This window comes from Cynocephalus volans, chromosome 2 (genome assembly GCF_027409185.1).
Source record: "Cynocephalus volans isolate mCynVol1 chromosome 2, mCynVol1.pri, whole genome shotgun sequence".
Classification (NCBI taxonomy): domain Eukaryota; kingdom Metazoa; phylum Chordata; class Mammalia; order Dermoptera; family Cynocephalidae; genus Cynocephalus; species Cynocephalus volans.
Genome location: NC_084461.1, coordinates 135,925,030 through 135,940,254, shown reverse-complemented (window position 1 = coordinate 135,940,254; position 15,225 = coordinate 135,925,030). Strand labels below are relative to the sequence as shown.

Here is a 15,225-nt window from a genome sequence, read left to right as displayed (position 1 = left end):
CAATTAGAAGAACCTACCATCTGGTGGTGTGGGCTTCTCAGATTTGCAGCCAAGATTCCAACTGGGACTGTTAAAGAGTTTGTGTCTGAGTAGAGCAGGAAATGTCTTGGTCACTGGGAGAGAGTATAGGTGCCTCAGGACCATCAGATATGACGGAGCTGACAGCCTCAAAGAGTGGCCTGAAGGGACCACTCCCCAGTCACACTTATGTGGGTGGACAGCACTTCCTAAAAGTGTTTCATGAACACAAGCTTGCTCTTGTCTGGGCAAGGATTATCAAAGATCTCTCACAGCTCTGACTAACTCATCAGCCTGAATTTGAAGACTTTTGCCTGCCCTGACCACTGATTTTGCCTTATCCACCAGAATCCCTTGTATGTACTTCTCTTATTGTTGGTTCCTCTGGCTTTAGCATGTTGACCCTTGGTCTATGTTGCTCTAGCTCTAGCCTCTCTGAATTTTCCCTTCTGAAGAGAGGTGCAATGGGGAAACATCTGTATTTTATTTTATTTTGCCTACTGAGCATTCAATCTCCATTCTTTTGGTAATGGCACCCAATTTCCTTTGGGGAAACGACTCCTCCCTATGTCCATATAGTTTGGGTAGGTTTTAATCAACAATCAAGTTCTAAGGATAATCATTTGACTAGGCCTAGGCCAGGCAAAGGACTACAAATATCCTGGCCACTGTGTCACTCTCACAAGTAAACATGTGATTTGAGTTTTATTCAATGACATCAGACCCAGGATTTTTGTAGAACTGATAAGGAAAGAGAAGTTTTCTTTCCACTGGACTTTGAGCTGGGCAAATGAAGGCTAGCAGTGCTGGGATCTGATATGTGGCACACATACGCCTGAGAGTAAAGCCAATTTAGAGAAAAGCTAAGCCTAAAACTCTAGAGGGCATGTCTCTGTCCTGATGACATCATTCAAGCCCTTGAACCCAGCAGTACCTGAAGTTAAAACTATACAGTTAATTTGGGTTTATATCACTTGCCACTAAGAGTCCTGTCTGCTAACCGCCCAAATGGGGTTGCTCCCTTGTCACTATAAACAATGATTTCTTATGCCACAGGCACTCTATGAACCATATGTTTAACCCACTCTTGTGTGGACTAAATCATAAGAGAAAAAAAATGCTTTCAGATTTATTGTTGCTACATATTTGGACCTAGGATAAACTTAGCCTTAAGATTTCAATTTTCCCCATCCACAAAAATAGATTCATTCATAGATAATGACCACCCTCATAAGGAAACACTAAAGATTAATTAGTCACATTATACTTAAGTGCATTTATGTTAGCAGATAAGAAGCCTGGTTAATTAAATTACTTACCCTGCATTTGCCTAGCACTTCGGATTTTTCAAAGCTCTTTCGTATAAGTAACGGCATTTGCCTGTTCTAATAACCTTGAGAATCTGGTATTATCACCCCATATTATACATCCAGAAACTAAACTGGACACGAAAATTTCTCAAGGTCGTATAGCAAGTTGAACAAGCTATCTCAAACCCTACAAACAATAATTGTTCTATTGAATCTCATTGGAAATTGTTCTACTGATCTATAAAGCTCTTAAAATCAGAAAAAAAATATATTCAAATGATTAAAATTTTATTGGGATAATCATCACAGCATTGTTTTCAAGAAAAAAATCGGAAATAAACTAGACATCCAACAAAAGGAGATGGCTTAAATAAATTAGGATACATAAGATACATGTGTACAATGGGCTTTTAGGAAGCCAGTAAAAATGAACGTATAATAGTAAAAGTTACATAAATGTTACACTAAGTAAAGAACCATGTTCTGAGACAGTAATATCAATCCATTAATTTTTCGATTGGTAAGTTCAGAAAAAAATAGAAGGTTTATCCGCAGGACTATAATTACACAAGTTTTCTGGTGATTGCTATCTGAGCTCCCCTGGCTTTCTATAATACACATATTACTTTTGTACACAAAATAAAGGCTATTCTCAAAAAGTTCACTCCCATCCTAGAGGTTCTACATAATGAACACACTGAAACCACTGGATGTCAATTTCATTAGCCTCCAAGTGCCTCATTAACCCCAATTTTGCCTTCATTCCTCTAACATCTGGACCTCCCATGGCCTCAGGTTCCTCTGTGCTCTCTGGACAGCAGGCTGGGACACACCAAAGTCACAAGAGCAGTCGGGGGTAGAATGAGATTTCCAGTAACCTCAGTGCCCTGCACACCTTGACGGCAGCTGGCAGGGAACACCACAGGCTGCTTGAGTGCAGAGAGCTGTGTGACAAAACAGCACGCAGTGATGCCAGGGCAGGAGGGCTGCTGCCAGAGGTCCGCGAGGGAGCAGCAAACAGGCAGGCAGTGGAATGAGGAAAGCCCTCCCAGCAGAGGATGTCTAGGAATTGAATCAACAATATACAAACCTCTGTTCCCTCCAGTTCCCTCTGAGAGCTGAGTTTCCTCGTCTGTGAAAAGAGGAGAATAAAAGTACCTACCTTATGGCATTTTGTTGGGTGGAAAGCTGATTTGAAACCCACTATCATTTGGTCTTTCTCACAGTAAACACATATGGTTGATATTGTTATTACCTTCTTTGGAAAGAAGCTGAGGTTTAAAAAAGGAGAACTGACCTGCACGAGCCATCTGAGGCTCATGTGGCAATGGCAAAGCCAGGTGTTGAATCAGAAATCCTTTATTCGGAAAACAGAACCTTATACCTTATTGAGGATGCTTCCTGACAGCAGTCCAGAAGGAGCTGAAATGAGCTTTCAATTTGACTTACACTGGTTTTCGCCCCCCATCACTTTCTACCTACATGATAATAACCCATCCACAGGAATTTATAGTACAGACTGTTGAAACGCACAAAACTCATAATATCAAAACACTACCATAAACAGCAATAGTTCAGGTTTATTCTCATTACTGCCACTGCTGTTACATAATATGCACCATTCATGCATTCATCCATTCATTCATTCAACCAACGTGACCAAACACTACTCTGTGGTAGAGACTGTGATGGGAAGCTGAAGAAAATGAGGCCAATGACTTCAAGTTGCTTAGTGCAGTTGGACAGATAAGACAAGGGTCCTGGTGATTAAACCCCAGGGCTAAGTGTGACATTGCTATGGGGAAGGTAGAAAGGACTGAGGAGCTGCAGAGGGCGTGATCATAAGAAAGCAAGAAAGGCTCAATGGGCAATATGAAATAAGAGCTAGGACTGACCAGAAGGACAGAATTTCAATACGGGAACATGGGAGGAGACGTTCGTATGTACAAGTAGAAGAAACAGCCATGTTAATTTGAGGACCACTGAGTTTTCCAGTTTGACCAGAGACTGAGATTCAATGTAGCACGTGGCTTTCCTGTTGATGAAATAAGTGGGGACTCTAGGTGATTTCCTGCCTCCACACAGGCAGGCTCACCAGAAGCCCAGACCCTGTGCTGGATCAGCCTCCAACCTCTGTGAACACTCACAGGTACACACAGAACAACACATGACAATTCACCCCTACACCCAGTCATTAGCTTCACCTAACCCCCAGTGTCTGTCCCCAACCCTCTGCCCCTCTGCTAGACTCCATCCCAGACTGGTGACAGGAGTAAAGGAACAAAAGCCATTGCTACACAAGCCAAAAGTCTCCAGAGAATGTGAGTGTGGCAATGTGTTCTTGAGCATCTGATTCCCGGTGAGAAAACAGAAATCTAAACATGGCACTTCTCTGCTTAAAAACCTTCAGGAAACTGAGCTCTCAGTGGGTTTCCCACAGCTCTTGGACTAAAATTCAAAATCCGTAAGAGGACCCACAAAGCTTGGCCCTTGCCATTTTCTTCAGCTCCACACTCTCCCCCTCTTAACCCCACCAGGCCTGTGCTCAGGAAGATCCTAGAATATTCCTCCTCTTCCCAACACCACATCACGAAAAGCCTTCAGTTTTCAGCTTAAACAACTATTCATCTTCCTGCTTAGAGCTGGTTCCTTGGTAATATGCTTTCATAGAATCACAGCCCTTTCTTTCACCTTGTTTATCACAACCTATAATGGCTGCATCCCTTACTAGCTGGTTAGTTCCATAGGTACAGGGCTGCTTTCTGTTTTTGTTCACAACAGTAAGCACTACATAAATATTTGTTGAATATTAAATGAGTGCACCTGAGGCCAACAGTGAGCTAAATGCCCCTTCATTTGCATATAAAATGTAGCCTGGATGTGCAACTTGGTGGGGAGGAAGTTCAGAGCTTTTCTTAGATTCTCAGTTGGTTTGGGTACCCTTCCCCCAATCAAAGGCTAGAGAGCTTTTTCTTTTAGCCATCTATCCCTGGGGTTTTCCATATGCTTTCAGCATAGAAATATAGCCCTAGAAGGACTCTTAGAGACCATGACCTTCGTTTTTTAAATAAGCATGGGGGGGGGGGGGTTCTTCAAGGTCACACCTGAATGATTTGAGAAGATAGTCCAGGATTTGAATCACAATTCAGTGTACTTTTCACTACATCAGATCTGATACACACACACACACACACACACACAAGTATACTTCAAAAAGTTTGTGGAAAAATAGAATTAAAAGATAATATAAATCTTTTCATAAAAGATTTGACGTACCCTCATGTATGTATGTACGCATTTATATATACATATATATAATATATATAAAGTCTTCCTATCTATATTCTCCCTGCTTTTCAAATTTCAACTCAAATGTACTTGTTTTATGAAATCTAGATTCCTTCAACTGGAAGTTTTCCTTCCTTCCTCCGAATTAGGGGCTGGGGGAGAGAGACAGAGAGGCAGAGAGATAGACAGGAGCACACATGAGAGAGAGACTGTCCCTTATACTACAGTTTTCTTTTATTTCTATTTGCTCTATAAGTACCTGAGCCCCTTAAGGAGAGAATCAATGCCTAACGCATTTTATTTTCCTCATTTCCTAGTGCAGTGCCTTATAATGGCAAATAGATTTCATCTCTCGCATCAACTCTGGCCAATTTGTAGTAGCTGCTGGAATGCTATGATGAGAGGGAATTTGAGGCCATGTGTAGAGTCAATGGGAAAGAATTTTATAATCAATGAATTCTGCTTGCAAAGGTATGAGCGAGGGCACTCACGGTATATATGCCCCATAGAGGGCAACAGTAAAAGTGCTTTGAATGAATGAATGAATGAACAAATAAAAGAATCTTATCAGTTTTCCAAATGTCCTATATGACTATTTTATCCTGAGTATCTGAGAGGAGAGCAGTAATCTCACTCATCCTAACGGAGGTCTTCAAACTAGTCAGAGAAGAAATGTTTACAAATACTCTTCAGTACAGAAAAGCTGATGATCATCAATATTACAATAAGAAGTGATACTTCACCACAGACAAATGTTGACATCCATGGGTCTTAAAGGGAGGACACAGGTAAAGACGGAGGAGCCAAAATCAGATTGTAACATCACCCAGAGAACTGTAGAGATCTTGCCATTGACCTGAGAGCATAGTGTGGGTGCAGGAGACAAACTCTCAACTCTCCACCTCTTGAACAAACATAAGCATTAGTGGTGAGGGGAGAAGGAAGGGTGAAGGAGAATATTGTATGTTTACCCACACTCAATACCTTCCTCTCACTCCACCACCAAAACATTGCAGGACAAGTCAATCAGGACGTGCAAACTCAATGCTTCCAGGAGCTGGCAGGTAAAAAAAAATGAAAGAAGTAGGCTGGTTGGGAAGGGAGGTCATCTAGATGGTGCACTCCCTGTTCTATCCCGGCAAACCGAGGCTTCATAGACGTGGGGGTCCCGTGTTGCCAGATCTTTTAAAATTTTAAGAGACAAGCTATCCACATTTTGACATGAAATTTCATGACTCTTAAAGAGTGTGTGGGCCCACAAACTCCATCTCTGTGCTGAAACTGGCTTGTGGATGGCCATTTGGTAACACCTCCTGCAGCATTTGATACGTGCCAAATGAGAAGCCATTGTGGAGTGTCACTGGAGGTCAGAGCGGGGGAACAACAAGGTATCGCGTCCTCCTTGCCTTTGCATGTGCCATTCCCTCTGCCTGGAAAGCACTTACCTCTTCCCCTTTCCAGCCCTTGTCCTTCTGGAAACCTTATCCTCACCTTGTCCTTCTGGACAACTATTTATGCTGAGACTCAGTTCAACCACCACCTGGTGAGAGGCCAACCTCACTCCTCAAAGCATCTCTAACACTCCATACAAATTGCTGCTAGAGCACTTACAACATCACATTTTAATTTTCTTGTTTTGGGACAGTCTGCCATACTAGGGATAAAGTCTTCCACGGCAGGGAATGTGCCTTACTTTTCTCTGCGTTTCTAGTATTTAACATCATGCCTGGGTTTGGTAAGGGATCAAAAATGCTTGCTAAGGAATGGAAGACTTTTAGATTTAGATTAAAGAGTTTCTCAAAGTGTGATCCCCATACTGATTACTACAAATCCCCCCAGGGCCTGCTCTTGAATATTCTGATTGAGGAAGTTGAGAATCTGCCCTTGAGTCTTCCTTTACATAAAATTCCTGGGTGAATTTTAAGTGCACTGAAGTCTGAGGACTTCTGGGCTAAACTGTAAGCCCCACAAGAAAAAAGTCCATGTCTTCTTTGTTGGCGCTTATGTTCTTAGCATCTGGCACAGTGCTTGGCATGAAGTAAGTGCTCAGCACATATTTGCTGAATAAATTAATGGATGACTAAATGAAAAGATAAGAAATAAGTTGCAACAATGTTCCTCTGACCTCTGATAGGCACCCCAGTCAGCATTTCATTCTTTCCTTTTTATACACTTACCCAAAAGACACCAAGATAAACTCCATAGCTGGTTAGTAAATACATTCTCTATGGACAGCCTCCCCTACCCTTGTCCTGCAGGCTTGGAAGAGTGCTCAAAGGAGATCCCCTGGCATTTGGGTTGCTGATTCAATGACTTTACCCCTTAATGATGGCAGACAAAGAAAGCAAGAAAGATCAAATGCAAAGAAAACATCAAACTGTCGCCTTGGCCAGTGGTATTGGTAACACTCCTCTTCCATCTCCCCTGCCTCCCATACCCTATAACCACCACTCTTCCTGTTGAAGCCCCTGTTGCTAACACCTGTAGCAGGAACAATTCCTGTTACACCTCCTCTCCCTTCCTTTCTCTACCCTCTGGTGGAGGGATAATGAATAGCAAAATGCACAGGAAAAGATCAAATGACACCAAAAATTATGAAAAACAAATACTTGATCATTTTCTGGAGGTAAGACTGACTGGGGCAGTTAATTTAAGGAAACCAATAATTAAGATTTCAAAAAGCACACAAAATTAAATCTAAATAAAATGCTTTTCTTGGTTTTTCCATGAATAATTAATTAACCTATTCTGCCCCAAACTGCTCTGCTCCCTTTGATATTCTTTTACTCAGTTCAAATTGGGACAGATGTAAAGTTTTCCCAGACCAATGGACCACAGTGAACATAGCCCCAAGGATTCCCCATCCTCACATAAAAGTTAACAGATACTCCTTCAGGCAGGCCAGGAATTCCAATGCCACGATTTCTGTTCAAATTGCCCAGTATGCCCTCTGCTCTCGGAGCTAAAAGAGAAGAAACTAAAGATCTAAGCACAAAATAACATTATTGCTTCTCAGATAATCCCTATGACAGTGTCCTCCTCTGGACTGTAAGCTACTTGAGAGCAAAGACATTTTATAATCTCTGCGTTTCCAATGTCCATTTCAATTGATAGCTTTGAAGAAACATTTAAAGAACAACCAAATGAACAAGGCAGAAATTCATGGAAACTTGTAACCTAGTACATGGCAGGATCAAATTTAAGAAGCCAGATCCATCCATTCCAGGTCCACTGACCACAATGGAAAACATTGCCTGTGCCATATTTCTGCATCCCTAATAAACAGCCAACAACTCTATTAGAGAGCAAATCTAAGGTTGTTAAGATAATAGTATAAAAGCACCACCTTTTGCCTTAGAAGATTTTCCTCTATTTTTGTCTTTTATTATCTTGTCCTGCCAGTCAACATCTTGACACCAGGAGAGCAGTTAACATCTCTTTCCACCAAGCTGTTGTAGACCCTTCTCAGCAGTACGAGTGAATAAACGTCAGCTATTTATTCTTCTTGATTCTCTAAGCAAGTAATCCTTCTTGAGTAATGGACCCCTTTGAGAGTATGACAAAAGCTACGCAGTGTAACAAAAGCTATGGCACCTCTCCCCAGGAAATAAATTAGCACATGCAATGCATTCAAAAGATTACACATAATATCAGGTGCTTTACAGAGACATTGATGACCACACTCAAATCCCCACCTCAAAGGCCCTACCCTAAGCTATATCAAAAATATCTGATAGCTAAGTATCTGCTCAATATTACTTTAGCATCCTAGGTAGATAGTTTCATAGAATAGCAATTCAACAATTAAACTTCTGCTCTTTTCTAAGGGTGCTGAATAACACAGTGGACAAGATTCTCACCCTCAGCATTACCAAAATGCAGAATTGCTATTTAATTTACTTAGTGGGCCACTCCTGTGCAAAATCACAGCAATAGTTTGAAACACCGTAAGTTTTACTTCTGAGGTGCTTTATCAGGCCACTGCCTTACAAGACCCTGAAAATCCCCTTTTGCTTCTTGGGTAATCTTTGGTAATTTCACTATAGGTGATCAAGTCACCTTAAGGATCAGTGTATTTATCACAGTGCCCACGAACATGGACCTTGCAGTCACAAGACCACCATTTACTTCCTGGGTGACTTGGGCAAGTTACAAAAGCTGTTGCGGCCTCAGTTTTTTCATCTCTTAAAGCTCTTGTGTGGATTAAATTAGCTAATACATAAAAAGCAATTAGTGTATTGCATGGGCTGTAGTCAATGCTCAATAAATGGTAAAGAATGTTACTATAAATATTTATAAAGTTCTTATCACAGTTCATGATGCACAGTAAGTCCTCAAAAATGAAATCTGGTATAATTTTAATTCTTGGAATTCATATCAACATTATCTTATGGATGGTCTTAGGGATAGGGAGATTCTGAATTCTCATTTTAAGACTTCAAAGCATGTTCAGTTCAAATCATTGAGAGCCCATGTAAGAATGTTGGAAAGAGAAGAAGAAAATATAGTCCCTGCCTTCAACCACCCACAGCTCAGCAAAAGTCACCCAGTCAATAGTAGCACACAAAGCCTATGGTGCCAATTTAATAAAGTTTCAAGTCTCAAATTGTTCTTGCTCATTCACCTCACACTGCCTTAACACAAATTCCTGCTTGAGCTTAATCCCTGGAGAGAAAATGTCTCTAGTAATTAACTCTTATGCGTTCATCTGTCATAAAATGACAGTCATGCAACCACACAGGTTTCCTTTTCAATCCTAGTTGCCAGAAAAACTCAGAACAGTGTTTGTTGCCCACATGTTATAATGTATTCAGTTCAGGTGCTAGAGATACATCTATACCTTCTCCTTCTTGAGGTCACCTTTGTTCTGTTTTATGCTCAAAGGGCATTCTACAAACTTTGTCTTTAGCAAACAATCACTCCAAGCCATTTTGGAAATAATCAAGGCACCAAGTTTTAATAATTATTGGTCACTTCCAAAAATGGAAAACCGGATATACAATTTTATCAAGCTACAGAGACATTTTCTCCTTTTAACTTGTGGACAGGAAATTGTTTCAGCATTTTAAATCACATTCTCATAATAAAGTCAGAGCCTTTACTTCTAGGTCTCTCGGAAGTGTGCCCTGTGTGTGAAACTCTCTCAGCTGAACCAGAAAACATCTGCGAGGTAGGGGAGACGCAGTTAACACGAGCACCCATCCTGTTGGCATTTAAAGTTAGCTGACAGTGAGAAAGCAAACCTATTCCACGAAGCATTGCAGGATCTAAAATACCAACTGCTGGAATCACTCAAAAGACTCGAAATTTTTTCTTGGAGGGCTTTCTCTTATGAAGACAAATGACAACTCAAGTCATTTTTGCAACACCATCACCTACCCACAGGCCCTCCTTTCATTGGTCTAGCACAGAAAGAAATCTCAGAAATAGAAGCAATTACTTACATCTATAGGTCATCTCAAAGCTGTCGCTGATGTTCACAATATCAATCTGGGGGAGCAGCTTTGGGGGCTCTGTGAGTTGTGACAAAGCAAATCTAAAAGCAGCATGTTCCTGTGACTGCTGATTTGGAAATAATCCCCCTAAGAGGAAAGAAAAAGCAACATGGTATCTGGGCTGCAGACGAGTTTCAGTTCCTCAACAGCCCACTCCAGATGAGCCCTTTCCTTCTTCACATGCCACACTTACTGGTTGTGGCTTTTTCTGGTGGGGATGAGAATTCAAATGGACTCAACTAGAGGCTGAGGTTTAAACATCTACAGATGAGCTTTTATGTGACAAGGGCCTCTAACATCTATCACTTTGCTCAAACATTTGATTGTACACTCCTTAACTCAGCTAAAGTCAGAGAAAACAGGAGACGTGTGGCATTTCTCTTCCTCCTCCCTTGTGCAAACCACCTAGGAAGCCTACACTTTTGCACACACATAAACCCTCTCTGTGTCTAATTTGTTTTGTATCACCCCCTTCTCTCACCACAGAGCCTTTCAGGAAGTAGGTACTAATACTCGGAGTGATTGAAATTTATCTCTGGGACTCTGTGGGATTCTCCAGCACTTTAACCATTTGCTTTGACACTTTCGGTCTTTGGCCTGACAAGGCCTGCATGCAATTTAACTTTCCTATTGCCTCTGTGGTTCATTATTCATTTCCTCTGAAAACTCTTGCTTTCCTGCAAATGGTGTTTTTCTCCTTCTTTCACTACTCATGATCCCAGCTACCTAGGAATGACTTGTTACATAAGGGATTACCATTGTGTGTTAGCGTGGTAGAATGCTGTGCTTCAAAGATGTAGGCTCTTAAGAATATCAAGAGAATATAAATATTCTATTTTAGTAAAAAAGCATGGTTAAAGTGCCATTGGGGCTCCTGTTCCAAGATACAAGAGTACATGGCTTATCTTTGTATTTACTGTGGGCATGCAAACGAATTGAAGTACATTTCTATAAATTAAAATCAGCCCTTTCCAGAGACTGCATTATAATAAATGTTTACACAAATGTTGATCTCAGATCCAATGGGAATTGCGGTCCCAACATATTGCACTTCTAACTTCTTATACAGTGGGTATATGTTTGTTTTTAAGAACCAATAAATGGATCGCAAGGCGTTTGTTAGAAATAATACAAGTAGAATCAAATACTACCTGATGGCAGTGATATTTTAGCATTTGTTCTACAATTTAATGTTTCAACCCTTTATTTGAAAACAGCAGCAATGGTTTTCTCAGGTGAACAAGCAAGTTGGGGCTAAATATGATGAAAAATCTATGGAGATACATGAGCAAACATAGCATATATACATACACAAACACCCCCCTGCATTTATACCCGTGGCAATATACACAAATACACTTGCACAAAGCAAGTCCACGTATCTCTGGACAAGCTTTTCCAAACAGCAAAGTGTGGGCAATCTATAAGTACTGCTAACAATATATTGTTAATATGTTTTTTAAAATGCCATACATAAGAGCAAGTGATTTCCACATGCTTACATGCCCCCATTTTAAAGAGTAAAAATGAACCAAAAAATCATTCTTGATTCTGAGGCTCCACCCTCCCCCCCAGATGACCACACCCCAAACACTTCCCTGTCCCCCTCCTCCTCTTCTGCAATGAATGAAAGAAAAGGGTGGGAGGTGGGGAGGTAGGAGGCTACAGGCTGGGCTGAAAGGGATGTGTCTCCCTAAAGGCAGGAAGTTTTGCGTGTAAGGCACTAGCACACCTATACATATACACTTCAGAATGTAGCTTAACAGGTGTCAGGAAACAAAGCAAGTTACTCTACAGCCACTCCAATCACCCTTGGAGCCAGCTACCTAGAGAAGGGGGAAGAGACATGTACTGCAGCACATGTGTGCCCGACAAAATACCAACGACACCACATTCCCCCAACACACACTCACATGAAGAACACAAACTACCAGTGATGGGAACTTTCCCTAGTGGAGCTCGGGGGGAGAAAACAGAAACCAAACCAATCAAGATGCCTCCAAGCAAAGCAGTTCGCTTGATTCCAGGGCACAAACAGCACTGAAATGCTGGTCACATTGAAGCCCTAAGCCCTTGTGGACATGCTTTGTTATTGGTGTTATTGCTCCTGTTTGTTTCGCTTTTCCCTGTTATTATCAGAAATAGCAATATCTGTCAGCTCCCCCGTAAACATGGAGAGGGTGGGGAGGCCTTTTAGAAGCATGACAACTAAGAAAGGGAAATGGGGAACAAAAAAGCATGCAGCATGTTGAAATCTGCCTCCAAGTTGAGAGGAGGGAGCCCAGGGATGAGGGCAGCTCACAGAAGGAGAAAGGAGTGTGTGTACGTGTACGTGTGTGTTTGTGTGTGTGTGTGTAAAAGGTGGACAGCCTCTGGGGACAGAAAATTTAAGAGGAGGGGGAATTGAATAAACAGAGAGAAAGCAGGCTAGGAAGTTCCAGGCTTGGGGGAGTGGGGACCAGTAGCCCAGCATGGCAGACAGCAGACAGAAGGATGCCAGAGGAGTCCAGGGCAGGGGAGAGAGCACCCTCACCTCAGAGTGGGGGCCTTCTGGCATTATTTCAGTGCTTACAATAAACCCAGCACCCTGCACTCCATCTTCCAGAGGGTCTCTTTTTCCTTCCCCGACTAGGACATTACTGCCTCCCTCAATTAAAGATATATGTGCATATTTACTATATAATCACACACATAAATACACACATCATACATATTTATATAAATAAATGAAATCAGGCACCATCTACCAAGCAATGGAGTTAACTCAAACACCCACTACCCTTTTCCATGCTACAGCCTAATTTTTTTTTTCCTCCAAAGCGGTGGTTCCTCCATTTCACATGCTCATGCCTGGAGTGTGAATGGTGTGTGTGGACCTCTGTATGTGTGTGTGTGTGTGTAAACACTATAAACACTTCCCCTCGGCCCCTCATCCGATCAGGAGAAGCCCCCTCCCCTCGCTGGCAGCCCAAGTCTTCCTCCCATCACCGCAGCACAGCTTTAGATAGGATAGCCAAGCACAGCAGTCCTTACGGGGGGAGGGCACAAACCCCCCGCCCCAAAACAACCTTGGCCAGACCCAGAAAGTCCCTCCCCAGGCTGCCCCTCTCACTCACCGATCTGGATATTGTTGGGGAAATTGGCACCTACTACCGCGCCTAGGAAACCGGTACAGAAGAAGGCAAAAATGTGCTGCATATTCCTTTTTGCATTGGCGAAAAAGAAGCCCAGGTCCAATCATAGATTTGGCGTTCCCCCCCTTCCCTTTATTCCTCTCACTGTTCTGCCTGTTCTTTTCCTCCTGCAGTTCCTTCCTTCCTTCCTTGCTTCCCTCCTTCCTTCTGCGAGGTTTGTCTGTTTCTCGTGGAATCCAAGCACTTAAACTGCAGCGTTAACACCAACTGACAGTCAGATTAACTGAGCAGGGCAAGAGAAGCCCGTCCTCATGCTCGCTGGAGCGCCTGCTCCCCCTCTCCCTCTCCTCTCGCAGCCTGCCTCTCTCTCCCTCCCTTGCTCTCTCCCTCTCCCCCTCACACTCACACAGGCAGCAAGCTCTATGCTAATACCCACCGATCCAGCTCAGAGTTCCACAGCTGACCTCCCCTACCTGTCACCCCCTGCCTCCCCATCCTCACCTTATCCTCTTTTCTGTGTGTGCTGAAGGGTGGCTGTGAGTGGGGGGGGTGGTTAGGGGTGATAAGTGGCGCTTGGTCCTGTAAGGGGCAACCCTGTGGGCCCCTTCTCCCTTCCCCCCTTCCTCTGTTCTGTCTGCCTCCTCCCTCCAGCCCCCTGCCACTGATGCTACTGGAAATGTGGGTTCAGCTGTAAGTCAGTAGGTGGCAGGGGGTCTCCACAATAGTCCTGGATCTACCGGCTGCTTGATCTAGGTCACTTTTTCTAGGAGTGCACAGGCTGCGCTGGATATATCTCCTGCACTCCACTGGCCCAATTATTCCTACAACTAATTCCTGAGGGGAAGACCCTAGAAATCCCTCCTAAGAAATTTAAAGGCAAAAAAGCTTTTTCCCCTCTAATGGCAGATATGACTGAAAGACAAACAACGGGAGGATCCAGAATGATTGGCAGGTGTCCAGACTTGATATTTTGCAGTCCCTGCCTACCTTTACAAGTGGAATTGGTGGTCTCTTTTGAATCCTAGGCATTTAGAATGGGCCCCCTCCCCCCCCGCATTCCACAGGAGTCTATAGCATCAGAATTGTGTGGGTGTACGATAAAGACTAAGGATACTTACACAGAGCAATTACATGAGTCATTTTGCAGGGATTCTAATGAGAGGATTCAGGCTTCTTTCAGTTATCTCTGGATGCTGGTCATGTCCAGTGTGAGTTGGTACTCCACAGACCCTCCTGGACCAGGGATTTCGCTGAAATAACCTGTAGAGAGAACAGCTATGTTCAAGAAAACAGTGGGTTGCAAAGCAGCAGTCACTAACATCCACAAAGCACTCTACAGTTTAGGAAGCAACTTCAAACTGTCGTCTCCATCTCTCCTCACACCAACCCTGTGAAGTGGTCATGCATCCTGTTTTATAGATAAACAAAAACAAAAATGAAACAAGGCTCCAGGGATTAAATTATAAAGACATAGACCTACTAAGACATAAACGTTCCAACCTACAAACTTGAATGCTCTGGCCGTTACCAACTGACCCACTGCCCTATCCAGGACTCCTACCTATTAGAAGCTAAGACAAGAAAAGGAAAGTTCACCTTTTCCTTAATTGGAAAGAGAGAGAATAGATTTTGGACCCACTTTTGCTTTGCAACTTGAACAGGCCATTTTATCCAGAGACTCTTCACTTCCCTTACCAAGATTGCATAATCACACAACACTTGTATAACAGCTACAAGGGCTGGGATTTGCAAGAAATATCTGACCATGTTCAATGGATCCCCTAAACCAGAAAGAACTTGGACGTCGGATGATTTATGACTTCCTATGTATTTTCATGTATATTAATCAATGAGCATAAGTAATTTTTAAAGCTAATGTTTATTCACCATTTGTCATGTGCCAGGTACCATACTAAGCAATGCACATGCATCATTTTTTTTTTTTTCTGACCGGTAAGAGGATCGCAACCCTCTGCACAG

General features: G+C 42.6%; 1 protein-coding gene across 4 annotated transcripts in view; it reads right to left on the bottom strand.

Moving 5' to 3' along the window:
- The window catches only part of GRIA1 (glutamate ionotropic receptor AMPA type subunit 1), a 312,482-nt gene extending 299,173 nt beyond the window's left edge, over positions 1–13,309 (bottom strand). For all 4 annotated transcript variants that reach the window (XM_063085503.1, XM_063085502.1, XM_063085504.1 and 1 more), the window contains exons 1-2: positions 13,228–13,309; positions 10,061–10,198 (exon numbers count right to left, since the gene is read on the bottom strand). In XM_063085503.1, the coding sequence (XP_062941573.1) occupies positions 10,061–10,198; positions 13,228–13,309 (220 nt within the window). The remainder of the gene's footprint in view (positions 1–10,060; positions 10,199–13,227) is intronic.
- Between the last annotated feature and the right edge of the window lie 1,916 nt (positions 13,310–15,225).